Source organism: Opisthocomus hoazin, chromosome 11 (genome assembly GCF_030867145.1).
Source record: "Opisthocomus hoazin isolate bOpiHoa1 chromosome 11, bOpiHoa1.hap1, whole genome shotgun sequence".
In the NCBI taxonomy this organism is placed as follows: Eukaryota; Metazoa; Chordata; class Aves; order Opisthocomiformes; family Opisthocomidae; genus Opisthocomus; species Opisthocomus hoazin.
Window position 1 is genome coordinate 8281058 of NC_134424.1, and position 27130 is coordinate 8308187.

The window sequence follows — 27130 nt, forward strand, 5'->3', positions numbered from 1 at the left end:
CTGACCCATATTGTGGAAGAGTGTTGTGTTTGCAGAAATAGGAACCAATTTATCAGTGTTCCCTTTCACCTCTTTTTGTGGGGCTGGGGCATGTTTTCAGCCAGGTTGTTCCTTCACTCTTACCCCTGGCGAAGGGGAGCGATGTCCTAGCACCCACGCAGATAAATTCTCAGCTTCAAGCCCGTGAAGGAAATCTCCCATGGCCCACCAGCTGCAGGAGCAGACCCTTAAAAGAGATGCTGAGAAGTGATCCTTGCAGTGAACTTAGCTAATGGCTGTTAAATTGCAACCTTTGGGTTGTTCTTTCAGTTCTTCTTGTGCTTTTTTCCCCCCTGGTCCGGCTCCCGGGCAGGGTGCGAGCTGGCGTGGCGCTGAGCCGTGGCGCGTGCCATCGAGCTGGGCCATTAAGATGCCGTTGTAGTGTGACTGTGGTTTTTGTAGCCTCCCTTAATTTAATTTACCTTTGTATGTTCCGACTATAATCAATTTTTATGCTACTTTAATAGGCAAATTTATGCTATCAGCATGCTAAAGGGACTTGTCATTCACAGCTTCCCAGTCAATCCACCATTTTCTGTATCAGCCAAGTCCTCAGCCGTCCGAAATTCGGTAACTGCTCGGCAGTTACCGGCTGGCACGCCGGTCCGCAGCGTGCGGGCGCGTGGCCCTTGCCTGTGCTGGCCCCTGGAAATGCTCCTCGCGGTGCAGCAGAGATGAGCAATTGCACATCCCCAGACACCGGGCAGTCTGACTCGGCTGGACTGCCAAGTGTTGTTACAGCAAATGCAGACTTTTATTTCCTCCTTGTGAGAGAGACAAATCCTGCGTTAGAAAATGCCTGAGCGTAAAAAAAGGGTTGAGTTTGCTATCTGCAAGCCAGCGACTGGCAGGAATCGCTTTGCTTTCCTATTTAAAGCGCAGCTCACCCGGGCGTCTCCCCTTTCTCCTCACCTTGCAGGAAGATTTGCCTTCACTGCAAGTGCTCCCAGGAAGAGCACATCGTAACAGTTATGCCTCTGGAGATGGAGAAGACCGTCACCAAGCTGATGTTTGACTTCCAGAGGAATTCAACTTCTGACGACGACTCAGGCTGCGCCTTGGAAGAGTACGCGTGGGTCCCCCCCGGCCTGAAGCCCGAGCAGGTAACGATGACACCACCGAGTTACCAGAAATAAATCGATTTAATCTGCTCTTTGGAAACAGTGGCCCCAGTTTTCTGCTTGGGATGCGAGCGGTTGTTGCGTGTGGCTCTGTTTCTGGATGCGCTGTAGAGGCTTGCAGAGACAGGTCGGGTCTGAATGCACGAATGGAACAAAAGAGACGTGATCCTTGCAGGGCTTGTGTTTTTCTGCTTCTGTAGATGTAATTGGTAACTGAGAAGGGAGAAACAAAATACTTCCAGGATGGGGTTTGTTGTGGTTGTGCAAGGGAACAGATACAGGCGTATCTACTATGGTTTCATGGGGAAAAAAGTGGCGGGGCTTCAGTGTGCCCGGGGGACTTGGTGCTCGTGTTCTGCCCTCCTGGACCACTCTGCTCTGTGGGACGTCCAGGGCAGACAGTCCAAGCTGCCGGGTGACTCTGAAAATGGGCCGAAGTCTTTGGGGCTGGGTTTCTCAACCAGGATGTTGGTGCTTTACTGGAAATAACTGCTCAAATGCAGTTCAGGTCTCCCGGTACAGGAACTGAGCGGGGTGGGTTAGACCTCAGTGTGCAGTCTGTGCAGAGTGCGCACTGGTTTCTGCTCCTTGCCTTTTACACGATTCCTTTGGTTTTTATGCTGGTCTTGTACGTGCTCAACTCGGAACTTAATTTGCAGAAGAGATTGCAAAATGAGCTTAGCCTTGATAATTGCTATGGCAATCATTTTAAACCATGTAAGGAGGCTGGGAGAGGGTGGAAAGCTTTCATTCTTGCTGTTGTAGTTGCTCTGCTTAAATATTGTGTTTTCTTGAGCTTTTATTCAGAAGGGCTTAGGCATTTCCTGAAATATTTTGGCACCACCCATGTGCTGTAAATATTATCTGTCTGATTAGAGAAAATCCAGTTGTTTGGTGTTTTTTTTTCCTTCTTCTTGTCTTTACAAGCCTGGGTCGGTGCTCACTTGAAACTCCGCAGCACCGTGTGTTTCATTTGGTGCACCACGCAAATCAGGCAGCAGCCTTGCTTTCTGTCACCTCCCTGATGTCAGAGGCTCCCTTTGTGCCTCCCAGGAGGTACCAGACACGGTGCATGGACAGATGCAGATGGTCCTGCGGTAGCTGTGCTGGTCCTGCCCGCTGTGGGGTCACAAACCAGTTGGGTTTTGGAGCCCCGTTGGAGGACCATACCCAAGCTGGTGCCACCTGCTCTCAGCACTGCCTTCTGTCCAGGCATGTCGGTGGCTGCTAGAGCCCAAGCTGGCCCACGTCGCTGTAGCTTTGGGTGGAAGTACAGCTATTTAGTGACAGGTGGCACCTGACCCAGGTAGACATGGTCTCTGGTGAGTACAGCATGGCATGGACAGCAATGGAAACCCACTGCCAGCACAGTGGTGACATATTCCAGAAGACCTGGATGCTTCTTTGATCCCTCAGGTGCTTGTTAAGAAATAGCGTGCTGTCAGGGAGTTTGGGAGGCTCAAGAGAAAATAAAAGTCCGTGAGCTGTAGCAGTAGGTACTGACATCTCATGCATTACTCCGGTTAATGTATTTTTAGGTTCTTCCAGTATCTGTTTCTTGCAGAGGTCACAGTGCTCCTCGACACGAACACCCGCTTTCTAATTATGCTGCTCTGTCTGCATTGCTGGGTCTTTTAGCAGATTTGCCACTTCAGACCTGTCTCTAATCACCATGGAGATGGAGAGCAGCCGCAAGCAGAGCCTAAGACAGACACTGAAATCCTTCCAGCGTAGCTCATCCGCCAGCCCTTTCGGGACCTTTCACGCCTCAGATGAGCCACTAAGGAGACAAAAGCAAGGTGTGACTTATCAGGGCTGTGAAAGAGCCACGATGCAGGGCTGGCGGTTGTCCCCGAGTGAAGAGCAGCACCCTGGATTTCTCCCGGAGTTACCACGTGCCCGGGGTGCCGGAGGGTGCCGTTTGCCTGCCGTGGGGGTAGGAGGTACCTCTGCAGCAACTTGCTGGAGCCGTGCAAGGCTGCAGACAGACGTGTGGCTTTCTGGTCGATGAGTCAGGTGTGCGTACGTGATGTGGAGCCTCTGGAAGGCTGATGTCTGCCATGGAGCAGCTGGTGGGCTCCGCTCCGCCGGAAGACGCTGCTGTCGCGCTGGGGTGAAAATGCACGTTTGCAGGCGGTGAATTTTACTCTGCCTTCCACTGTTTCACTGTTGTATTTCTTTGATGTGGAATAGATGAAATGAAACAACTTTTTTTGCAATATTCTGCTTTATTGAAATCTCTATGCAGCGTATGAGCTGGGGAGGTAAGTGGTCCCCTGAAAGACTAATGCAGTTCTCTTATTATACTTGGACGACAGCCTTCCTACCTCGCTGTTCTTGGGAGACAGCGTTCACATCTCACTCAACACAGCAATTTGCAGGATTTCAGGGCGGTAAGTTGGCCAACAAACATGACATCGGGTTTTGGCAGTTTCCACAATTCCATTTCAGAATTTGGAGAGTCCCTTCAATCCATAGCTTAAATTATTAATCTAAAGGTGAAATGACCCAAAGCTATAAGGTCTGCCTGGATTCCTGGGCAGTAATTCAGGCTGCAGCTGGTCTGTGGTACGTCAGCTGTGTGAAAATCGTGTTGGTTACCTAATGCCCACTCCGGAAGAGAAGAAAAGCGTTGGTGCAGTGTTCACAGATAATGATCCAGACACCGCATCAAAGAGCAGAGCTGAAAGTTGTGCCTTATATTATGGCTCATCAGTGTGCAGGACTGCAAAGTGCTTTATGCCAAAGCCATAAATATTACATATTTCTAAATATGTTTCTAACACAGGGATGAAGATAGTCATATGAAAAATGTTATAATGCCACTGCCTAAGGTACGGTAAAAATTCATCTGGAAAACTGGCTAAAATTTATGACATCTCTGCTCAAGAAAGAGGGGTATAAACTGGAAGGAGACTGGAAATATGATTTCGCTGAGGAGCCCAGAAGAGCTTGGTGTGTTCAGCCTAGCAAATCGAAGGGTTATGATCACTCCCTGTGCATTAGAGGAGGAAGAGCAGTTATTCAAGCTCCAACTTTGGCACAAGAACATGGATATAAACTGGCTCCAAATGCATTCAGGCAGGAAATTGGAAGAGGTTTCAAACCATCAGAGGTGTAAGGCTCAGCGGCAACCTGCCAACAGGGAGAGCAACGGGTAAAATCCCGCGACTGAGCTCCATAAATTACAACGTGATTAGAAAATGTGGTTTCTTGTAATAGCAGTCGGCTATACAGGATGGCCAAGAGGCTCCTGGGGGCTCTAATGCCGCTCGGATTGGACCGCGATGAGAAGTTGTCTTATGGCAGAAGAGGGACTTCCCTTCTGGAAGATACGGATGCAGATGGGAATGGGAGAGGTGGCTGTACAGGAGGCGAGGAGGAAGCTTGGGACGTGGGCTTTGAGAAATACGCTTTTTTCCTCCCTGCCGTTCGATGGTTGGATAAAGAAATAACTGTGGAAGTCTTGAAATGGGCAGACACCAAGAGAAACGTGTCCTCAGCAAAGCAAAGTCCCAGCCCAGGCCTGGCTGCGAAGACAGGGGAAGGCAGCTTCGGGAGCCAGTTTGTCTGCTGGGGCTGGCAGTCCGACAGCTGATCCTCCTTGCACTGACAGAAGTTTGAGGGCAGATGCTTAAAAATAAGCACTCTTATGATGTGTTTTTCACATTTTTAGGCAAGGCTTGTGTAAATACATGTGAATGCGCAGCCTTGAATTCCTCAGGCCTGTGGTTTGGAGAAATCCAAAGGGGTTATAACATGCCAGCTTGAATTTCTGAATACAAGGGATTTTTGAGGATTCCATCCTTATTGTGTCTCAATAATAGGAGCAGCTGGTTATGGGCACAGATTTCCAATTAAACAAAAGAGGGGGCTCTACTTCAGCTGCGCTGTGGCTTTCTGCATGGCTCCGCCATGCCAACATTCAAGACCTTTGAATGTGCCATAAGAACTTAATTCCCTCTTGCTGTCAGCACAGTTGCTCTGATCGAGTCCCTTAAAAAGTTATGAAGATCTCATCTGAGCTAAAATTAGTAGCATGAAGGTTCAGGGGACCATTTTCCTTTAAGGGGGCCATTAGAGCTTGGACCTCGAGAGCTTTGCAGTGTGGTGTGAAACTCGTAGCTGTCACGGGGAATTTATTCAGGGGCTAACATATGTGTTGAGTCCTGTTCTGGATCTTTTGCAAGACTTGTAGCAAGGGCTGGAGTTATAAAACCTCCAAGCTCCATTGGTTGCTGTTCAGGTCACGAACTGAGGAAAGGAGAGTGGAGATGAACCTACACCGAATATGCATTTACACCTTACCTAAAGATACCCACTTTCACCACCTCAGTGTGGTAGAAAGTACACTATCTGGGCCAGTCGTCGCTGGGGACATGGGCCTCACTTCTGCCTAGATGTTGTGATCAAGTACATTTTACCTTCTCATCCTTTCTTGAGCCCTCTAAGTTCAGCAAACTGTTTCACTCCTCAAGAGACTGCAGTCCTGCGTGCAGCAAGCAAGGACCAAAATAGACCCCGTGCCCCAAGCCCACGTGGTAATGGGGGACACATAAAGTAATTTATGGCCATGTAGAGGAAGGACAAAAGCCCCACGAAGAGCTCTGCTTTCCTTGGTAGATCCATATCCTGAGAGCAGAGCGTGCGGGACGGGGAGCCGAGGGTGCTGAAGAGGAGCTGTAGCTCACGTACGTACGCCGGTGCCAGAAGCTGCAGCCACCTCTAGCTCTACCCCCTTGGACACATGAACGCTGTAGTGTTTTACCAAAAGCTGCATTTCAGCACATTTTTGAAAGCTCTCCAATTTCACTTGGAGGTAGCGGTACATCAATCACCTCCCCAGTGAACTCTCTTGGTATCTGAACAGCCTGGCAGGTAGCGGCTCTCGTTTCAAGGCTGGAGCTGTCTAAATCCAGCCTCCAGGCATCGGACCGTGCCGAACGCTTCCCAGCCGGATGGATGGAGCCGCAATCCCGCGCAAGAAATGCTTTTTCTGGATGTGATGCCTGTGCTGCGTGACTTGGGGGTGGCTGGGGCCCGTTAGGACATCCTGGAGGAGCGGAGTGGATGGAGGAGGTGTGAGTGTGTCCCGTGCTGCCAAAAAAAACCAAACCATGGCAAAACCACACATCTGGGCTTTTGCTCTGTGTGTCCTGGGGTGTTTGCCTCATCGCGGTGAGCTGATGGAAGCTGTTAAAATTATTTGATCCTTGGACAATCTTGTTATCAGGGGGAGAATCAGCTGCTTTTGGTGGGCCACAGAAACAAAACCACTCGCCTGATGGGGTTTGCTGGGTTCTTAAACGTGAAGTAGCCATGTGGTGCTCAGCAGAGGGACGAGGTAGGGGAAGAGCGGAGAGAGGAAGAGAAAACGGACAAACCCTGAAGTACTCAGTGCAGACTTGTCCTGGAGCTTTATTCCAGTGTACAATTACAGCTTTTCCTTGTTGCAGCGTTATTCTAGTACGCTGCCCTGTGACTTGTAAATACAGGAGCATTTAAAGTGGCGTACCCAGGGGAATTATCAGCGATGAGCAGTGCCGCAGATGATCGTTATAACTGCCGGTGCCCCGGGGACTCTGCGAGCGGCTCGGCCGGTCAGTGCCTCGCGGCACAAAGGCCGCTCTCAGATGCTTTTGAAAGCGCTGCTGCTGGCTCCTTTTAATCCAAATTCAATTTCTGCTTAAAAAAGAAAAATCATGGCAAAATCATTTCGCAAGTCTGAAACATGTGGATGTACGGCCTGCGTTCAGCCGTTCCTCCGTGATGCCAGCAGGAAGCCGTGTTTCCGCGGGATCTCTTGCAGACCGAGAACTGCTCCGAAGGCTTGGCAGGAATGGCTGTTGTTCCCGACTGGTGAGCAGCAGCGCTCAAACGGCTCGGCTGCCGTTAGCCATGGGAGAGAAGCGCGCGGAGAGCCGCAGAGCCTGCCAGAACAAATAGCACTTCGGAAAATTGTTTTTCCTTTGTTCCCTGCCTTTGTCCCCGCGACTTGGGAGCCGGTTTCCGAGAGCAAACCCAGCATCACGGGACGCCGGACTGCCCGGCGCCAGGGATTGCATCCGCCTTCACCACCACGTGCCGGCACGTTGACGGGTCCGGGGGTGACAACGGTCTCGGGGGACCCTGGCCCCTCCCGGGGTGTGTGCCTGGCTGCATCCCCGCACTCGGCAGACCTGGACAGCAGTTCCCACTCTCCGCTCCATCTCGGAGCATCTGGCCTTGCTGCAAGGATTGTTTTGCTTGAAGAAATCAAGCAGTGTTTTGTATCCTACTGGCCACAGAAAAGGAGGACGTGCCAGTCTTGGGCCAAAACACACTGAACCCATCTCCCGGGCTCACACGTGCTGTAATCAAGAAAGATGAGGAGCTACTGGAGAGAGTCCAGCGGAGGGCTACGAGGATGAGGAGGGGACTGGAACATCTTTCCTACGAGGAAAGGCTGAGGGAGCTGGGCTTGTTCAGCCTGGAGAAGAGAAGGATGAGAGGGGACCTCATAAATGCTTATAAATATCTCAAGGGTGGGTGTCAGGAGGATGGGGTCAGACTCTTTTCAGTGGTGCCCAGCGACAGGACAAGGGGCAATGGGCACAAACTGAAGCCGAGGAAGTTCCAGCTGAACATGAGGAAGAACTTCTTCCCTCTGAGGGTGACGGAGCCCTGGCCCAGGCTGCCCAGGGAGGCTGTGGAGTCTCCTTCTCTGGAGACATTCAAGACCCGCCTGGACGCGGTCCTGTGCAGCCTGCTGTAGGTGACCCTGCTTAGTCAGGGGGGTTGGACTAGATGACCCACCGAGGTCCCTTCCAACCCCGAACATTCAGTGATTCTGTAATCTGTGCAGCTTGCGTGTGAGCCTCCGTGTACAGGCACTTGCAACATTTTGCAGGCACGTTGGGAGGGTGGTTTGCGTGTGGCTTGTTTGGGGTCTGCTCCCCTTTGCTTTTCTGAGTTAGGCCAGCAGGAACGAGAGAAATACCGAAGCCGAGCAGATTTGTTTCTCTGTTGATGTTAAGCGCTCGGTGTATAAGATCATTCGGTGCCTGCCGTGCGGTTCAAAGCCGGCGCTGGGGAGGGGCAGGCGAGCCGCAGGAGCAGCCGCGCTCGCCTGGGCCAGCACAGGCTTGCCGGAGCCGCTGGCCGCCTTCCTCCCGCTGCCGCCGGAGCTCCGGGGAGCTCACATGCAGGGCCAGGAGCGAGTGTCCATGCACCAGCGGCCGCTGCTCCGCACATCGCTGCACAGGCAGCTCCCCGCGCCGGCGTGCCACATCCCTGGGTGGCACGGGGTGAGCTGCTGCTGCTGGCGTGGCCCCGGGGGAAATGATGCTCTGCTGGGCACGGGAGGGGGGATGTTGGAGAACGTTGGCGTGCCTGGGTTTTGAATGGACTCCACCACGTGTGGTGATTTACTGTGCTGTGTCCGAGTGGTGGCTGACCCAGGAAGGTCCCATTTGCAGGGACATCCGTGTTCAGGTCTTCTTCTGCACGCAGGCCAGCGCGTACTGCCCTCGCAGGGCTCGCAGCTGCTTTGGCAGTTTGTTTGGTTTCACGAAAGCCGGGCGGGATTGCCCAGCTGGCTGTGGCGGAGCCGCTGGGGTTGAGCAAGTCAGCACCCATCAGCTGAGCCGCGCCGGGACACCGCGTGCTCCTTTGTGGTCCATCCCAGCCGTACAGTCATCCCCAACAGCCCGGTTTGGTGGGTGCTTTCTGTCGGGGTGTTGTACTCGGGGCCAGTAGGACCGAATGCTGCTTCCCGACAGCAATTCATGGCATAAGAGACATGGTATTTCCCCTCCACCGCCTGTGAGTCGTTGATCAAAGAGATCCTTCATCAAGGGCTTGAATTCACAGGTTGTTTGCAAACTTTGCCTGCTAGGAGAAGCTGTAAGACTTTGCCCACAAAGGGGCTGGTGTGGGTTTTGTCTTTGGTCACCCCTGGGACCCCCAGGAGAAGCTGCAGTCCTGCCTTTATTTAGCAGGGATGGGGAGGTTTGTAAACTGTCAAAGTTAAACTGGAAACACACCCCGAACCTAGGAAAGCTGCAGAACACCAAGGCATTTGTAAACGAACGTAATTGCTTTCCTCAGTGCCTTTGAATAAAGTTGGCTCCACTTTAAAGGCTTTTTCCTACCCTTGTTTTACATTATGCTCTTTCCTTTCTCCTGGTTTCTTTCTTTTTTTAATTTCTATCTTCCCCTTGGTGCCCTCCCCTTTTAGCTCCAAGCAGCTGATAATTTCCAAAACGTGTATCAGCTTTTGTTAGCAAAACTTGACGTTTGCACATTTTCCTTTTGAAGGTGAGAATAACACCCTGGGAAGATGGCTATCTGCTGCTCCGGGTTCTCGCAGCATGGAGCCTGTCCGAGCGCCTGGGAGACCTCCCTGGGGCAGGACCGGGCTCGCCCGGCCGGCCTGCCACGGCACCCAGCACCCACAGCCGGCCTGGCTTCCAGCGCGCTGGCCAGCCCATCCCCATGGCATCGGGCCCCTGACATTGTCCGAAGCCTTATTTTAGCTCCGCCTGAAGTTTTCCATATTCCTCCGGGGTTTTTCCCATCCAGATGCGAGCGGAGGTCGGAGTGAAGAGGGGCAAATGGGGAAACTGAGGACAGATCCTAGCCCAGCCCCACCCGTGGCTCGTGTCTGTTAATGATGCTTGTTAGGATAATCCTGGGCAGAGCAGATCTCTTGCGAGGGGAAAGAGCAGGATGAGGAGCTGCTGTGTTGTGCGGCAGAAGTATTTAATAATAAAACAGTTAATGATAGCACACAATTTAAAAGGGAGATGTTATCCGTCCGAGGTCGTTGCCCCACACGGTTTTCCTTATCTGGATGCAGCTCATGTTGCAGAGCCCGTCAGGTCAGCGAGGAGCCGTCCGCCGGTGCCGGGGCTCTGGATCAGGCCCTTCGGCCGCGGTGGCCCTGCGAGGCTCGCTAGCTACGAAGGCTTGTGCGTGCTCCGAACCGGAGCTGGACGCAGGAGGAGTTATTGTCGCGGAAAACAGTGACCTTTTGTACAAAACCAAAGTGCAGACTGAGCAGTTTTAGTTTTCCAGTGAGTTGGCATTTTTTGCAGGCCTTTTCCCTAAAAAGACAAATTTATCTGAAAATCCCCCTTTAATTCTTTATTTTTCCGTATTGAGCATCCCGACTGGGCTGTGCCAGCCCAACCAGTGGCCACTCACTGGCGGGGTGGGAAAAGCAGTCGGCAGCCAGCTGAGCACAGAGGCAGGGAACGCTGGCAAGCTGTGGCCCCATCCCTTCTGGGCTCCGCTCTCCCATCCGTGGAGCCAGGCAAATCCCACAGGGAATCGCTGATGGATGAGAGAGCGTGTTTGCACAGGCCTGGATTAACGTCAGCCCAGGCAAGGGGCATCCTTCTGCTCCTCACCTGCACTCTGCCTGGACCTCTTGGCACGGGAGTGATGCCCCAGGTGAAAGGATCTCTGTGTGTCCCTGGTTCAGGCTTGTCCCCAGGAGGGATGATGGGTGTAAAGGCAACAGCAGAGGAAGCCACCGATGAGTGTGAGGAAAGAGTTTCCTCCCCATGAGATGTCCCGCGGGTGCTGGCAGCTGCCTCCGCTCCATCCCCTCCATGAGCATCTCCGCAGAAGGTCCCCTTGGCTGACGCGGATCCAAAGCAAACCCTTTCAGGTTATTTCAGGCAACAGAACACAGGTTGGAGCCTGTTGTATTTATTTTGTTTTGCTTTTCAAACCAAATTGCCCATCCCTGCCGAGCTATGTTGCTGGTGAGATGGGAGCCAGTTCCCGTGGACCTGCTGAGAGTAAATGGAAAACTTCCCAGCGGAAGCAGCAGCAGAGCTGGGCATGTACATCCCGCTGCGTCGAGCTCTGGAGGAAAGACTCACATCCCTGCTTTTCGCCCAGGGTGAGTGTCTCATAGCTCATTGCTTTAGGGACCGGAGCAGCCTGATGGAATTTGGCGGCTCTTAAAAAAAGAAAAGTTATTTCTGGTCTCCACCAACTTCAAGAACTCCGTGGGCAAAAAAACTTGGTTGCAAGAATGAAAGAAACCATCCAGGGCAGGGGAAAGCAAGCAGCCCGTCCGCACGTGGGGAATTTGGCAAGAGAAGGCAGCAGGCGTCGGTACGGGCTGGGACGGCGCAGCATGGCAGCGCGGTAGCCTGGCAGCCCGGTAAAAGGTGCAGCAGCCGGGGCATCGCCGGGGGATTTTCAGCTGCAAGCTGTGCTACGGACTAGCTGCATGAACTCAGGGAGCTCATTTAACATCGTTACGCTGCGAATAGTCCTTTCCGGAGCGTGTATTTGCCACCTGGTGCAGTGTGTCATAAGAATTTAAGTGTTTTTAATGTGCTTTGATGTCCCTGGATGAAGGATGCTCTATAAATGCAAAGTAAGTATTCTAATGTATGTAGTTTGTTTTCTTTTTAACATAACAAAATCCTTAGCAGCCTTTTCTTCGTTGGCAGTTTCCGTAGCTGGTGGGTCTGTTTCTGCTGTGCCTTAGCAAAACGAGTTTAGGGTTTCGCAGTGGCGTCTGCTCAGCGTGTTCCTCAGCTTCATGGCCCAAGCAGTTCTCTTGTTGCCAGCACTGCAGAGTTACAGGTGGAAATCTGCTAAAAATCTCCCTTTCCGCAAAACCTGGTGATGGGGAAAGGTGGATGTTAGGGTCAGGTTGGGGAGGAACCATAATTGAGAAAAAATTCGATTGCAAGCACTGGAGCAGTGCTACTGACCGATAGCTCTGAATGAGACCGTAGAGTGAGCCGAACGCAGAGCAATTCTTCCTGAATAATCCCGGTTTGGGATATTTATTCAGTGATAAAAAGCGATTTCTTCCTGTTGAAGGTAACTCCCTGTCCGAGCAGCCTGCGAGCCCGTGGGCGCGCTCCGCTGCAGCCAGCCCGGTGCGCCCTGCCTCCGCGTCCCCGTCCCTCCCGCTGACCCACGCTACCTCGCCGTCGCGCCGGTGCTGCGGGGCCGTGCGGGCAGAGACGGCTGCTCTGGGGAAGGCCAGCCCAGGCGGTGCTCTCTAGGCCAAAGCCCAGAATGTACAGCAGGGGGAAAAAGCTGATCAGAAGCCGCTGCGAAGCGAGTGCCGTTTGGGAGAAGCCCTGCGAAAGCTGCCGGCAGTGCAGCCGCCCTGGAACGACTCGCTGCGGCATCTGGGAGCCGCGGGAGCATCGCAGGGGGTTAGTCCTGGCACAGAGCTGTGCGCTGAGCGCGGATTTAAGGAAGCCATCCATCCCCCTGCATCCAGAGGCGTCCGAGGCTCCCGATCCCAGCTGAGCAGTGAGAGCTTTCCCTTACCTTTACCGCCTTCTGCTTCTTCCCAAGCCGCTCACCGTCACTGTGGCCATCTGGGAGCTGATCCTCCGCCAGCGCGTCCCATCCCGCTGCCTGGCCCGGCCCCTGAGCGCCCGTCCCAGGTGTGGCCGTCGGCGGAGAGACGCTGGGGTTCGGGGCGTGCTTCCTCGCCGGGCTGGCACCGGGCAACTCCAGCGCCGGGGCACGCCGTGCCCCACCGCGCTGCCTTCTTCGTAGCCGGCTTTAATTACACGCTCCGAGACGAAAGAGAAAAGCCGAGCCTTCCAACAGATTTTTATCTGCTGTTTATTTCCACAAATTGCTGCTGAAAAAAGCCCGCAGGGTTTTGATGGAGGTGGAGGCTGAGATAGCCGGCAACACGGAGGCTGCCGGGGCGCAGCGTTTTTAACCTCCCCTGCCGGGGCAGGTGCCGACACATCCCCGCAGCCGGCGAAACATGCTCACGCTATGGAGGCTGACCGAGCAAACGGTAACGAGCTCCGCCGCCTCGCCGGGGCTGCCACCCCTCTTTCTCGGTGGAGGAAAAGGCGATAGAAGCGAAGCAGCGCCTGGCTGCGTTTCCCCGCTCGAAATTATGGGGAAGACCTGGTGCCCGCTGGCTCGGGGGGTGGCTGCTGGCCGGGCACGGGCGCGGGGCTCGGCCAGGGAGCCCCACTGCAGCTCCCTCTCTTGCTCCGTAGGTGCACCAGTACTACAGCTGCCTGCCCGAGGACAAGGTCCCCTACGTCAACAGCCCGGGAGAAAAATCTCGCATCAAACAGCTTCTGCACCAGCTGCCGCCGCACGACAATGAGGTGAGTGGCCGAGAAGCGTCCCGGGACAGCGGTCAGGGCTGCGGCGGGGAGCGGACGCCCCTCCTGGGGCTGCTCTCGTTGGAAGCATCGGGTCCTTTCTCAGCCCTTTCTGCTTTTCGAGGGGGGTTTGCTTGGAGTTTGGTCGTGTTGCTGTTGAAGTGCCGTACTTGCTCCCTGCTTGCGTGGTGTTGGAGGTGCAGAGACTTGTTTGTTTCTGAAGTTACAATTTTTAAAATCACTGTTCTTCAGTTCTCTGAAGTAAAAGTACTTTCTCAGCCCTTGGAGGACAAAGCCGCATTAAAAGTGGCTTGAAATGCTGTCGAGATCAGCTAGAGCCAGATCTGAGGTTGCAAAAGCCTTTTCCCAAGTGCTGCTTCCGACTCACGTTGGCAGTGGGAGTGCGGGGCCCGAGGAGGGGTCTCACTCGGGCCGAGCCTCGCAAGCTGGGAGAGCCTGGCGAGCCGGTAGCTGAGTCAAGACCAGTCAGAGCAAATAAACCTTCCTACGTCTCGCAAGAAAGATGGGAGGCAGCAAAAAGGGTCTGATCTTTTGACATCCTGTTCTCGCCAGTGAGAACATGGGCTTCTGGTAGCCCGCGAAATTTCCCTCTGTAAACAAAAAAATTATTTTAATGCTGCTTTCTGAAGAAGCCGCTCTGGAAAATACGTGCAGGTAACTTGTTTGATCTAGGTCAGATTTTAACGAGTGTGCCTGCGCGTGGCTGGGTGCCATGGGCACGGCACGGTGCTGCCAGCGCTGGGGGAGCTCCAGGCACTGGTAGCAGGGGCTTCTTCCCCTGCGCCCTCGGGCCCCAACCTGCCCGCCTGCCTTCCCTGGCAGCTGCTGAAAACCCACAGCCTCCGACAGCCAAAAAATGTGGGAATAAATACACGCGCACGCTGCTGCTGCAGCCTGTGCTGCTGCAAGCTGGAGGCACGAGTCTGCATGTATTTTCTGCAAATTGGCAGATTTTGCATCCAGTTTCCCCTCACGCTCGGTGTGGCTCCTTTGGAAAATTGAAGGTGTGTTGGTTGCTGACGTGAATAGTCCTGCTCAGTTCCCTGAGCCTGCTCTCCGAAGTAACGGAGGCTGGACTGGGCGCCGGTGCTACACGTGGCCGCCTTGGCTCGTCGTCGTATTCTCTGCTGAGATGCAGTCAGGCAAGACCTAAGCCTGTGGGATGGAAATAGCCAGGAAAACCTCACAGTTTCATAAGCTTCGAGGAAATTGCATCATTCATTGTTTGTATCCTTTTATTTTGCTTATTTCCTTACTGCCTTCCAATGCAGAGGTTTTGCTTCGGTGCAAACTTGACCCTACGCTGGGAGGATAGTTGGAGTTCCCAGATAGCTGGAACTCCCTCATTTACACAGGGAAAACGGGCTGCGCTCTAGAAATGCCAGTGAACCGTTCTGAAGCTGCTGTGAGACCTCTGCGTAAGGAAAACCCACCAGTCTGATTGCTGGGCCTGGGTGAGACTCGGAGGACCCAACTTTTAAGAGTTTCCTAGAAACCTAGTGCTTGGAGAGCAACCATCCTCCTGCCCTTTTTCTCGTCTCTACCTCTTGAAATGCTGGCCGAAGCCCGGGCTGACTGAAGCCCAGGCAGCGGGGTTCCTCCAGCCTCCCCTCAGCCCGGGACGGAGTTTGTGTGCAGACCCCCCGTGCAGAGGCTGGCGGAGCCCGCGGGGCTGTGGCTCGCTGGGAAGGGAGCCGGGGGCACCCCCAGCACCGAGCATCGCTTGTGCTTTTCAGGTCCGCTATTGCAATTCGTTGGATGAGGAGGAGAAGAGGGAGCTCAAACTCTTCAGCAATCAAAGGAAGAGGGAAAATTTAGGGAGAGGCAATGTCCGGCCGTTCCCCGTAACCATGACGGGAGCCATCTGCGAGCAGGTGGGTAGCGGCTGGCGAGCTGGCGCGAGTCGGGCAGCTTTTTAATCGCCAGAGTTGAGCGAAGCTCACGGGAGCTACTGCACCCGGCGATACCTGACGTGGAGCGGTCACGCCAGCTCCTTGCGCGTGGGGGAAGCTGTTGGTATCCTGGCCGCAAAACGCAGTTGAAAAGAGGTGAAGAGACAGCAGAAAGGAGCTGTGGATCAGCACCTTGTTCTGCCACGGCTGTGAGAGCGGCTGGCTGGCGATGGGCGGCAGCGGGCTCGCCCACCCCCCGCTGAACACCGGCTTTTCTGACAGTGCGGCGGCCAGATCAACGGAGGGGACATGGCCGTCTTCGCCTCGCGAGCTGGGCATGGCGTTTGCTGGCACCCTCCCTGCTTCATCTGCAGCGTCTGCAACGAGCTGCTGGTCGACCTGATCTACTTCTACCAAGACGGGAAGATCTACTGCGGCAGGCACCACGCCGAGTGCCTCAAGCCCCGCTGCGCGGCGTGCGACGAGGTAAGAGCCAGCTCGCCCCGGCTTCTGCCCGCTTAAAAGACGCATCCCACCACGGATGCTGCCCATGGGGATGGCACGAGAGGGACCTGGGAGTGCTGGTGGACAACAGGTTGACCATGAGCCAGCAGTGTGCCCTGGCTGCCAAGAAGGCCAATGGGATCCTGGGGTGCATTAGGAGGAGTGTGGCCAGCAGGTCGAGGGAGGTTCTCCTTCCCCTCTACACTGCCCTAGTGAGGCCCCATCTAGAGTGCTGTGTCCAGTTCTGGGCTCCCCAGTTCAAGAAAGATTAGGAGCTACTGGAGAGAGTCCAGTGGAAGGCTACGAGGATGATGAGAGGACTGGAGTATCTCTCCTAGGAGGAAAGGCTGAGGGAGCTGGGCTTGTTCAGCCTGAAGAAGAGAAGGCTGAGAGGGGACCTTATAAATGCCTATAAATATCTTAAGGGTGGGTGTCAGGAGGACGGGGCCAGACTCTTTTCAGTGGTGCCCAGCGACAGGACAAGGGGCAACGAGCATAAACTGAAGCATAGGAAGTTCCATCTGAACATGAGGAAGAACTTCTTCACTCTGAGGGTGACAGAGCCCTGGAACAGGCTGCCCAGGGAGGTTGTGGAGTCTCCTTCTCTGGAGATATTCAAGACCTGCCTGGACAAAGTCCTGTGCAGCCTGCTGTAGGTGACCCTGCTTCGGCAGGGGGGTTGGACTAGATGACCCACAGAGGTCCCTGCCAACCCCGACCATTCTGTGAGTCTGTGGTTCCCCTTGCCAGCTGGGTGGTGTTTCCCCTCCATCCGCCCTGGCCTCTGCACAGAGGCGTGCGTGAAATACGATGGCTCGGCTTTGCCAAGGGTTCATGCGAGCTTTTCCTGGGGTTTCAGGTGGGCACCTCACGGATTTTTAGTTGCAGTCTGCCTGGGGCTGTTCCGAGACAGATCCTCGCCTACACGCAGGGAGCTGGGGGGCTTTCCCTGAGCGTTTCCAGTAACAGCTCAGCCCCCGTGCCATGTGGTTTTAGCCCGGCTGCGTGCAGTGGGCCTCCCTTCTCCTCTGTCTCCCCAGAAGAAGCCTCTGGTGGGATGCGTGCTGCGTTTCCTACAAGACGGTAGTGGCTGAGTACACGCCAAGCTGAAACAGGCTTCAAGAGGAGATTAAGGGGCTGTAGGAAGCTGAACAAATGGAGTACAAAACAAATGTAGAAAACCGTACAGAGTCGCCTCTGAACGTTTCTCAAGTGTCAATCTCTGTTTAAAAGGCTGGCGAAGGAAATTGTTTTGGCTTTTAAAGTTATGAAAACCATAGTGTTGAAAACCATATGTACTATAAAATACCACGTCCCATCTATGCAAGCGTGTAATAGTAAGTATCCAAGGCTATACGCGCTTCAAATATAAAGAACATTGACGTATGTATCCAATGAAATTTGTAACGTTACCAGTAAGAAAACAACTCCTAACCATGCAAGTGGCCGTATTTCCTTGTGGCTTAGGCCTGGTAATTTTTTTTCATGTACTTTTCATCCTTGCAAATTCTCATACGAGTCTTTCGTTCAGCTCCTTCTTTAACCCAGGCTTCCTCCCCTGAAACATCCGGCACTAACTGCGAGAAAGAGTAACTCAGGGGTGAGAGGAACTGCGGGGGAAAAGCTTTCAGTGTGACCTGTGCTGGGGCAGAGAGCCAGGGAGCAGAGCTGGGCCACTGCTTGCTCCTCAGGCTTGGCTTTGGGAGCGGAGATGGGGTGGGGATGGGAAGCAGAGACAGCAAGAAAGCATCTGGTGAAACCATTTTAGGTGTCTCACCAGCCCACCCTCAACAGCCCTCCGTGCCTCAGTTTCCCCACTGAGTATAACGACTGCGATCCTCTTTGTAAGCACACTGTCTGGGGTAGAGGTGGTGGTGAGGAACCCAGTAGCTCCGTCTTCTCTCCCCTCCAGAGAGCTCCCACTGCTCCTTGCGTTTTCGCTCATCCCTTGTGCTCAGGTCCCTGTGGCAGAGGCAGGTAAGTGTGTTTCAGTAAGCGGCTGCTCTGTTCTTCGACAGTCCGCCGGATCGATAGGTTGTATATAAGCGTGTTTATTACCCTGATCGACCCCTCCTGCTGATGGATGTGCTCGCGGGCACGTCAGTGCCAGCTCTGCCTTAACGCTTTCTAGTCCGTGCACTAACGCGGTCCGGAGGTATTCACATTTTAATGGCTTTCCTGAAGAAGTGATGGGTGCCCCTGCCGCAAGCCAGACCGAGGGAGTTTCCCGTGCAGGGCAGGGGGGGTTAGCTGTAAAATTTAGAGGTTGTATGAGCAGAGGGACCCTGAAGAAGAGAAGGCTGAGAGGGGACCTTATAAATGCTTATAAATATCTTAAGGGTGGGTGTCAAGAGGATGGGGCCAGACTCTTTTCAGTGGTGCCCAGCGACAGGACAAGGGGCAATGGGCACAAACTGAAGCAGAGGAAGTTCCGTCTGAACATGAGGAAGAACTTCTTCCCTCTGAGGGTGACGGAGCCCTGGCCCAGGCCGCCCAGGGAGGCTGTGGAGTCTTCTTCTCTGGAGATATTCCAGCCCTGCCTGGCCGCGGTGCTGTGCAGCCTGCTCTGGGTGACCCTGCTTCATCAGCAGGATTGGACTAGATGACCCCCAGAGGTCCCTTCTGACCCCGAACATTCTGTGATTCTGTGGTCAGTGCCCGCGTCCCAGGTCCCCTCTGACCAGCTGTACTCCATGTTTGCGTTTCCCCCTCCCCAGATCATTTTTGCCGACGAATGCACCGAGGCCGAAGGGCGACACTGGCACATGAAGCACTTCTGCTGCTTTGAATGCGAGACGGTGCTGGGGGGGCAGAGGTACATCATGAAGGATGGCAGACCCTACTGCTGCGGCTGCTTTGAGTCCCTCTACGCCGAGTACTGCGACACCTGCGCCCAGCACATCGGTACGTGCCCCGGGGCGGGAGGGGAGCGGGGCAGACCACTGCGTGGAGGGTTGTTTCTGACAACGAGAGCTGTGGCTTTGACAACGACCTTGGGCTGTGGGCAGGTCTGCCTGCAGCTGGGGTCTGCGCCAGCCCTGTGGCATCCAAAGAGGCTCGTGCCCCTCGCACATCCCACCAGGGAGCCAGCAGGGTCATTGGTTTGTTTAAACCATTGCTTTGCCAGGGGTTTTATCCCTTTTTGTGGTTGGAGAGGGGAGGACTATCAGACAGCAACCTCAGGAGCTGTTGCAGCTGGTGAAAGCTTTCTTTCACCTAATGTAATGCACCCTTTTTTCCCTTTAAATCTTATTTTTCTGTACACAGCCTGGCTCGCCGAGTTGCAGATTCTTCCCAGCTAAGCTCATCAAAGGATCGCATGAGATACCGAGCTACTGACTGGAAAGATGCTCGTTCATCAGGCATCTTTATTGTTTCTGTTTGCCTTTTTTAATCAACCTGCAGGTAGATGTTCTGAGACAGAAAGAAACAACGCATCAGAGTCAATCTACGTTTCTGAAACAGTGCTATAAAATATACTTTTTTTGGGGTGCTAGCCGTGCCCCCAGCACTCGCAGGGTGGGAAGCCGGGCGGGCTGGGGAGCCGCCTCGCTGCTCTCCCCATCCCGTTTGCCGCTTGGCTGAGTGCTCGCTCGCGGCCGCCCGGGCAGCCCTCTCTTTGTCCGCGGAGGTGAGCTCACGTGTCCAAATAATTCATTGGCTGCAGGGAAAGGATAAAAAAAAAAAACAAAGCCTTTTGCTGTTGTGCAGTGGCCAGATGGCACGCGGGGGGAAACTCCAGGCTTGGGTGGAGCGCTCGGAGGACGTGTTTGCTGGGACCTGCCACGCATCCTTCCCAAAAGCTCAGCTGCACAGCAGTGAAGAAGCAGCTGTTGATGCTTCTCGCGCGTTCCCTTCTCTCGTGCTTCCCCCATCTGCTGTCCTCCCCTCTGTCCAGCCGTCCGGAGCCTGCCAACTGACAGACTTTTGGGGCAAAATGCCTGGTTTTGTGCATATCTGTGCATTTCTAGCAAAGGAGGGATTGCAGCCATATTGCTGCAAGTTGCTTGTAGTTGTCACTGAGCGTTGTGCTTAAGAGTCACATAAATTAGAGGTAAGCGCCTGCTGAAGAGTTGTAAGGCTCAGAGTATGGAGGCTGTGCTCTTCCTCGACGAGATGGCTTTGGGGCATTGGAAAAGGAGCTGATAAAATCCCACCCACCGTCTTTCTCTTTTGTCCGCAAGCGTAGCACTCCAGTCTACTTACAAAAACATTTCACTCGTTACAAGGGAATTAAAAAAAAACCCTAATTACACTAAAGCAAATTTAGCTTGGGATAAAACAGACTGCTGACGTACTGTTCCTTCGTCAGTGGTCCAGCGGTGGCCCGGCTGCGGTGGGTGCGCGAGCCCGTGCCGTGCCCACGTGCGGTGCAGCACCCCGCCGAGCCGGCCAGCCCGCACCGCGCCCGGCAGTTTCTCAGGTAACGGGGGCTTTTGCCATGAGTGGCAGCTTCAACAGGCGAATAAACGGTATAACTGAAACCTGGGGAGCTTTGCTGACGGCTCTGACCGGGAGCGCTGCGCATGTGCTGCAGCAGCTCTGGCCGGTGGCTGTGAGCAGCCCTGGGGTTTCGCTGGCGAGGGGCAGGTTCTCAGTATCAATTCCTTCACCCGAGGGACAGCCCGGGAAATGTGACTGGGTGCAAGGCGAGGGGGTGCACTCAGATCCCTGGGGCCAGCTCTGTCTGATCCCTTTCGGAGAAGGGGCCCCAGTAGCCAAAATAAAGTTAGGATGGGGCTGCAGTAGCAGCAAGGGACAGGGATGCAATCTGCTCTGCTGCATACTTGACCAAGGCAGCACAAATTCCTCGCTGTGATTCGGTTGGAGATTTTTGGTTTTTTAAATAGGCAGCGTATTACTGTTTTGACTTAAGGACTTTATGGAGAGCTTCTTGCATTCCTTTGCTTTAAGATCGGAAATATCCCCATTTAATGTGAAATAGCTCGGGGCTCGGTTCAGCTGCATTTCCCAGCGTTGAGTAACTCCCGAGCAAAGGCTTGCATCCTGCAAGGAATTAGACATGGGCTTGGCTTCACGCATTGGAGAAACCCTGCTGAGGGGCTTTCGCGAGCGAGCCCCGGTGCGTGTCGCTCGCAGGGAACGCAGGCGTGAGGTGCAGCACGCAGTGACGTACGTGGGCTAACTCCGGCGCTGTGTGTCTTCCCCCTCAAGGCATCGACCAGGGCCAGATGACGTACGATGGCCAGCACTGGCACGCCACCGAGACCTGCTTCTGCTGCGCGCAGTGCAAGAAGTCCCTGCTGGGACGGCCCTTCCTGCCCAAGCAGGGGCAGATCTTCTGCTCCAGGGCCTGCAGCGTCGGTGATGACCCCAACGGCTCCGACTCCTCCGACTCGGCTTTCCAGAGCGCGCGAGCCAAGGAGTCCCGCCGCAGCGCCAAGATCGGCAAAAACAAGGGGAAGGGCGAGGAGGGGGCACGCAGCCCCTGCAACCAGCTGCAGGTCACCTCCAACCGCCTCTCCACCGACGTGGACCCGCTCTCGCTGCAGATGGATTTGCTGAGCCTGGCCAGCCAGACGCCGAGCCTCAACAGGGAGCACGTGTGGAGGAGCCGGGACGAGCTCTACCACTACGGGAGCAAAATGGAGCAAAGTCAGTCGCAAAGCCCCCTGCAGCTTCTCAGCCAGTGCAACATCAGGACCTCCTATAACCCCGGTCAGGTCCCGGGCTCGCAGCCGGATTTGTGGGCGAAACATTTCAGCAACCCGAAGAGGAGCTCCTCGCTGGCGATGAAGAGCCACGGTGGCAGCTTCGTCCAGGACTGCAGAGAGGACTACTACTCGGGGAGGCTTCGCTCGCAGGAGAGCTACAGCGACATGTCCAACCAGAGCTTCCCCGAGACCAGAGGCAGTCTCAAGGTCCCCAAGTACGAAGAGGAGGAGGAAGGTGGGATGCCGACGCCGCAGTGCCGCACCCGGCACCCCATCAACACCCTCAAGTTCACGGAGGACCTGACGCCCACCGAGCAGACTCCCCGTGGCTCTATGGAGTCCCTCGCGCTCTCCAACGCAACAGGTACGTCCCCCCCCATGCTGGTGACCCTGCAGCCACCCCAGGACCTGCTCCCTGCCGTGGGGTCCCTTGTCCTCCGGGTCAGTGCCACGGCGGGTGTCTCCCTGTCACGGGGGTGACCCGCGGCTTGGGGACCGCTGCTGGGTGCCACGGGCTTGCCTGCCCGGCCCTGGTGTGACTGGTGGCCCCATCTCACCCCTCTTGCTTCTTCACCAAGTGCAGGGCTTTCTAGATGGCTGGCCCTGCCGTGTAGCTCAGAACAAATGTGTTCAAGCTCTTTAATCCTCCCTTTTGTGACAAGGGGGTGGAAATCAAGGCCAGCTGCTAACGCAGAGGGAGATTCCAGCCCTCAGCACTGGAAGGACTGCCTTTGGGGGCTAAAATATTTTTAAATGCTTTGAAATAGGCCCAGTCAACTCCTTTTGCATGTGACAGATTAAAAGAAATCCCTCCCTGTCTATGCACAGCTTTTTTTCTCCTCTTCCCCAGTCCTCTGGTAGAGACTGCAGGGAAAAGCCAGGCGAGATGCTTGTCCCGTCAGGCTGAGCCCGTTTCTCCTGAGCGCATCCCAGGGTAACATTCCTCAGCCCTCTCACCCCGAACGTGCTTGGGTTTCATTATGTGGCCGCGGGGATGGGTGTGCGTGCAGGGACGTGTCTGCAGCGGGGCTCTGGTCCGCAGCCCGGCGCTGGGGAGGCTCAGCCCCCCCTGCCCACGCCGTCCTGGCGTTATCGGACGGCTGCGCTCGTCCGGCACAGCCAGTGCTTGCTTCCGAGTCCCTCAGCAGAAAACTCCTCCGAAAAGAAAATACTGAGCCTGGTTTGCTCGCCAGAGATACTGCCTGGCTTTTTCTTTGCCACTCCCCAGCTTTTTCCCGTTCCAGCCAAGCAAGGTGTTTGGTACCCGGTCCCGAGAGCCTCCCGCAGGATGCTGGCACCGGGTGGTGGGGATGCACCGGCGAGCATCGCCGGGCCCCCGGAGAGCCGAGCGCTGCCGGAGCCGAGCTCTGGGCTCTGCCCTGCCTGGACGGACAGGTTTGCTCTGCTACGCCCGTGCCTCCTCGCCCCGCTCCTGTTTGTTTAGGGAAGTTGCCAGCCCTGTGGCAAGATGTGCAGTGATCTCTGTGCTCAGCCGGGATCTCCCTAACGAGCGAGTGGTAAATCAGGGGGGCAGAGGAGAAGCTAGTGAGCTGGAGAGGGTTTTGCTCAAACGGCCTCGGATGTACACGGGGGAAAAATAGGTGTGAAATGGTGAGGGAGTTGGGAATTGCTCTCCGAAACAAGGTTTCCCAAAGCAGAGCTCGTATTCCTGAAAACTGTTGTGTAAACCCCCTCAGTACAAAGAGTCTTGAGCAACGCCGAGTTCGGATGAGCAATCCCTGAATGCTGAAGCGCTCGTGTGCTTTGGAGCTGAAGGGTAGCAAGTTATCAGGGGTACAGGTCGAGAGATGAGAGACATGGCAAGGCCTTTGTATGAGAGTGAAAATCATTCTGTCTTTCATTTTCAAAACCCCTTTTTAAAATGTTGGGAGGGAGATCTTCCAGAGGCATCCGTCCTCCATAGGTAACCAAAGTACGAGTTTCTTTACGGGCAGTGCCTGCCTTAACGACTCGCTTCTTTCCTGCTGTCTGGAGCAGATGCTCAGCGTGATGGGGCTTGCAACGAATTTAAGCAGTTCCTCTGCAGAGTGAGGTGATAACAGTTTTATTAATGTGTAAGACCTAATAATGTTCTTTGCTCTGGGACCTGGCTCAGCGTGAGCTGGGGGGCACAGCGGCAGTAAGAGACAGCTCCCCCAGGGCTGTGCATGCAATTATGGAGAGGACACGTTTATTATCCCATTTAATTGGCAGCGTTTTGAGGACAGGGAGATTCGGTGGCCTGGCCAAGGTCTGCGGGGGAGCTTCTCCCCATGAAGCTGCCCGCAGCGCAAAGCCCGGGGTCCAGCTCGCCCCGTGCCCTCTGCCCTGCGCACCCCAGCTCTGCTTTGCAAGAGTCTCCCGGGCATCCAGGTACAAGGTCACTTGGAGCTACCTCACGCTGCACGGTTGCTCCACCTTATAAAACGAAATAATCGGCACCACATCCACCTCACATTTTATAGCATCGCTGAAAACGTTCTTTTTTTATAGGGAGCTGAAGGGCAAACAGTCCCTGACCTGCAGAGCACACGTTAAAAGCTGGTCCCTCCCTGGCAGCAGATCTTGCTGTGATGTTTCTATTACGACTTAACTACTAATTAGCCAGAGACTTCAGTAAAAGCAGATAACTTGTGAGGTGTGCAGCGGTAGTCCCCGTCCTCTGGCTTCCTGTGAACAGATGCTGCCCCTATAATATCTGTAACGCGTTCGGTGCCAGGCAGGGCTGTCACCCACTGGGAGGGTCAAGACCTGCATGACCCCACATCTCCTGCAAGGCCCCAGGTTTTCACTTTACCATCCAGGTTCGACTTAATCGCTTCAAAGCCAGTTCCTCATGGGTTGGTGAAGAGGCGTGACACCGTGTTAATGCTGGGCTCTGGCCCCTGAAGTGCTCGGCTGTGCTCTGCAGTCTCGCCGTGGGCAGTAGCCGCGGTGCCAGCGGTAGCCGTGACCTTCCTTGTGCTTTGTTTGGGGTTTGAATTAGATGGGAGCATCTCTGCCGTCCTTTGGTTCGTGCTTGGGCGATTGCCATAATGCCAATGCGATTTAACCACATCTGCTGGCAAAGGGCAGAGTTTCCTGCTGGTGGTGGGGCATCTCTCCTTTCCTCACACGTTTCTGTTTGAAAATCCCTTCTCCGCCATCAACCAAAGCTTATGACAGACACCGATCCGCTCCATCTTCTTCTTGAAGGCTGGGTCCTCCTCCTGCCCAACGTGGCCATTAGATGGAAAGGCAAAGAGCAAAAGATATTTCCCAACACGTTTTCCAAGAGAGAGCTCATTTTTTGCTGATTTTATATTATCTTTGTATTGTATTTCCTTTGGCTGCTTTTGCCTTTTTTTATGGCATTAGCAACAATGCGAAACAGTGGATGCTGTAGCAATGTTTACCCTATAACTCCCTTCGTTAAGCAATCGGGACGATGCTAAGATGGAGTTTGTCCAGGAAGCTTTTCTCCTGAGGAGGAGCCTGATCCTGCCAGAGGTTAATCACTTCCCAGAGGATGTACTGGGTCCATCACAGCCCTGCTCCCACTGCCTGTGCTCTGCCTGGCTCGGCGTGTGCTTGCCTTCCCCTCTAGAAAGGTTTTACAGGCGCTGTGTGTGCCTAGCAGCTGAACTGGAAATCAAGAGCTGATCTCTGCTGATGCCAAGCAGTCACTTCCACGAAACGCCAGCTGGTCAAATAGCCCACTTAAGAAGGTACCTGCGGGCTAAATGTTACTCTCTGGGAACAGCCTCTTTGTGTGCAGCTTGCAGAGAGCAGGAGTGCTCTGGAGGGAGAAGTCGTGTTGAACGGTGACACTGTTGTATGCCAAAGGAGAAACGGGTTTTAAGTATTCCTGGAGAAAATTAATTTGAGTGAGGGTAACAGCCTCATCTGTCACAGGCTTAAATCCAGGGAAAAAAAAGATGTTGAGGTGGTGCGTTGCAGGGTGGGATGTGGTTTCACACGTATGGCACACGTTTCTCCTGTCGTCTGTGTTGTGAGATGCCCAGAGGCCCCAGAGAGCTTGTTGAAACAACAACTGCGATATACCCAGAAAGCAGAGAGAAAAAAAGGCATGAATGTGCATGTGGGTCAGTGCTGATCCCTGTGTGTGTCCGAGTTGCAGAGTGACCCGACGGCATCGTCTGTCTCCAGTCCCCTCGTCTTCCTCTGCCTGAGGAGGGGCTGAAGGCTGCGGGTAGGGAAGGAAAAAGCCCAAAGCCCTGTTTCTCAGGGCCGGGGTGTATTTTCCAAGAAGCACTCAATGGCCCCTCCTCCCCTGCACCGAGGGCTTGGCAGCAGCAGCTGAACGCCCTCAGGGATGGCGGCGAGGGGCGAGCGGGGTCCGGGTGCTGGTCCCCATCCCCATGTCCTCAGCGGCACGGGATCCCACCAGTGCTCCTCTCCCCCCTGGGCTGGAGCGGGTGGCTGCTCCGGGCGCTTCGGCCGAGTTACGCAAGCCAGAACATGACACATTGGCTGTTCTTGACTTTTTCTAAGAAACAGGAGGCTCCCAGCTCTCCAGCATGCTCCCGCCATGCTCTTCCCCACAGACACGGGCAGCATAAAGCTGCTTCTGAGTTGGAAGTTGGGATCCCTGGGGGGAATTCTTGCAATTTTGAGACCCAGGTATAACATTGCCCAAGCCAAGCTGGGTCATTTCAGAACCTAAGAAGTGAAGATAGAGGTTTTCCTTCCCAAAGGGCCAATGCGGAAACATTATAAAATTGCCAGGAATGTTTCTGCTGCCCCTCGCCCGCCTTTTGCTGCTCAGCGGTGGGAGGTTTGGCGTGCTTGCCGTGGGGGCCGGCTGCACGCATGCCTTCACCCCTTCGGTGTCACACGTGGACGTGCCAAAGCACGGTGGGGTAGCGACCAAACCAGAGGGAGAACCGAGATGGACTTCTGGCAGGAGATGTTGTCGGGGGGGAGAAGCAGCACATCGTCCCGGACCCGGCGTGCTGGGCATCCTGCCTTGGCTGGGGAGGGCGCGGGAGCTGGTGGTGCCCCTGAAGAGGGTTACGGGGATGTTTCCAGGTTAAATCCCAACTCCTTTCCCAGGCAGCACCCGTGTAGGGACTTGTTTCAGCGAGCCAGGCGAAGGGACGGGTGGGGTGGGACGCTTTTGGGATGGCACGCGGGGCCACGCCGTGGGAGGCTGCCGGCACCGCCACCCGCCTGGCCGAGCGCTCTGCTTTCCCCCGAATTGTTTACTTTCCACGATTTCCACTTACATGAGGGTTCTGCTTTATTTCTGCACACCCCGAGGTCGCTCAGAAGTGAGACAAGGCTGAGCTATAAACAAAGCCCCGGGCAGGCTGTTTCTCCTGAAGTTCCTTTGTAGTTCTTGGGACTGAACTCGAAATAAACCCTGTTTCAGGGGTGGCGAGGATGTGCCTGCCTGGTGCTCTGGGCAAGAGGATGCTCTGGCAGCGGGTGCTGGGCACCAGAGATGCCGCACCGTCCCCTCCAGTGCCTCTACAGCGGCACTTCAACGCTGGCCACCAGGGCTGGGCGCAGGGGTTTGGTGCTGGCAGGCAGCTACACGGGGCTGGGGTGGCGAGGACGGCGGTGCACAGGTATCTGCGTACACTGGGATGAATCACAGAATCACAGAATGGTCGGGGTTGGAAGGGACCTCTGTGGGTCATCTAGTCCAACCCCCCTGCCGAAGCAGGGTTACCCAGAGCAGGCTGCACAGGACCTTGTCCAGGCGGGTCTTGAATATCTCCAGAGAAGGAGACTCCACAGCCTCTCTGGGCAGCCTGTGCCAGGGCTCC

The 27130-nt window shown here is 54.8% G+C and overlaps 1 protein-coding gene across 3 annotated transcripts in view; it reads left to right on the forward strand.

Annotated features, from left to right (window-relative positions):
• Positions 1-27130, forward strand: part of PRICKLE2 (prickle planar cell polarity protein 2) — a 111777-nt gene that overhangs the window by 77197 nt on the left and 7450 nt on the right. For all 3 annotated transcript variants that reach the window (XM_075432524.1, XM_075432526.1, XM_075432525.1), the window contains 6 exons: positions 959-1142; positions 13154-13267; positions 15022-15159; positions 15460-15663; positions 18399-18585; positions 20857-21720. In XM_075432524.1, coding sequence (XP_075288639.1) covers positions 959-1142; positions 13154-13267; positions 15022-15159; positions 15460-15663; positions 18399-18585; positions 20857-21720 — 1691 coding nt within the window. The remainder of the gene's footprint in view (positions 1-958; positions 1143-13153; positions 13268-15021; positions 15160-15459; positions 15664-18398; positions 18586-20856; positions 21721-27130) is intronic.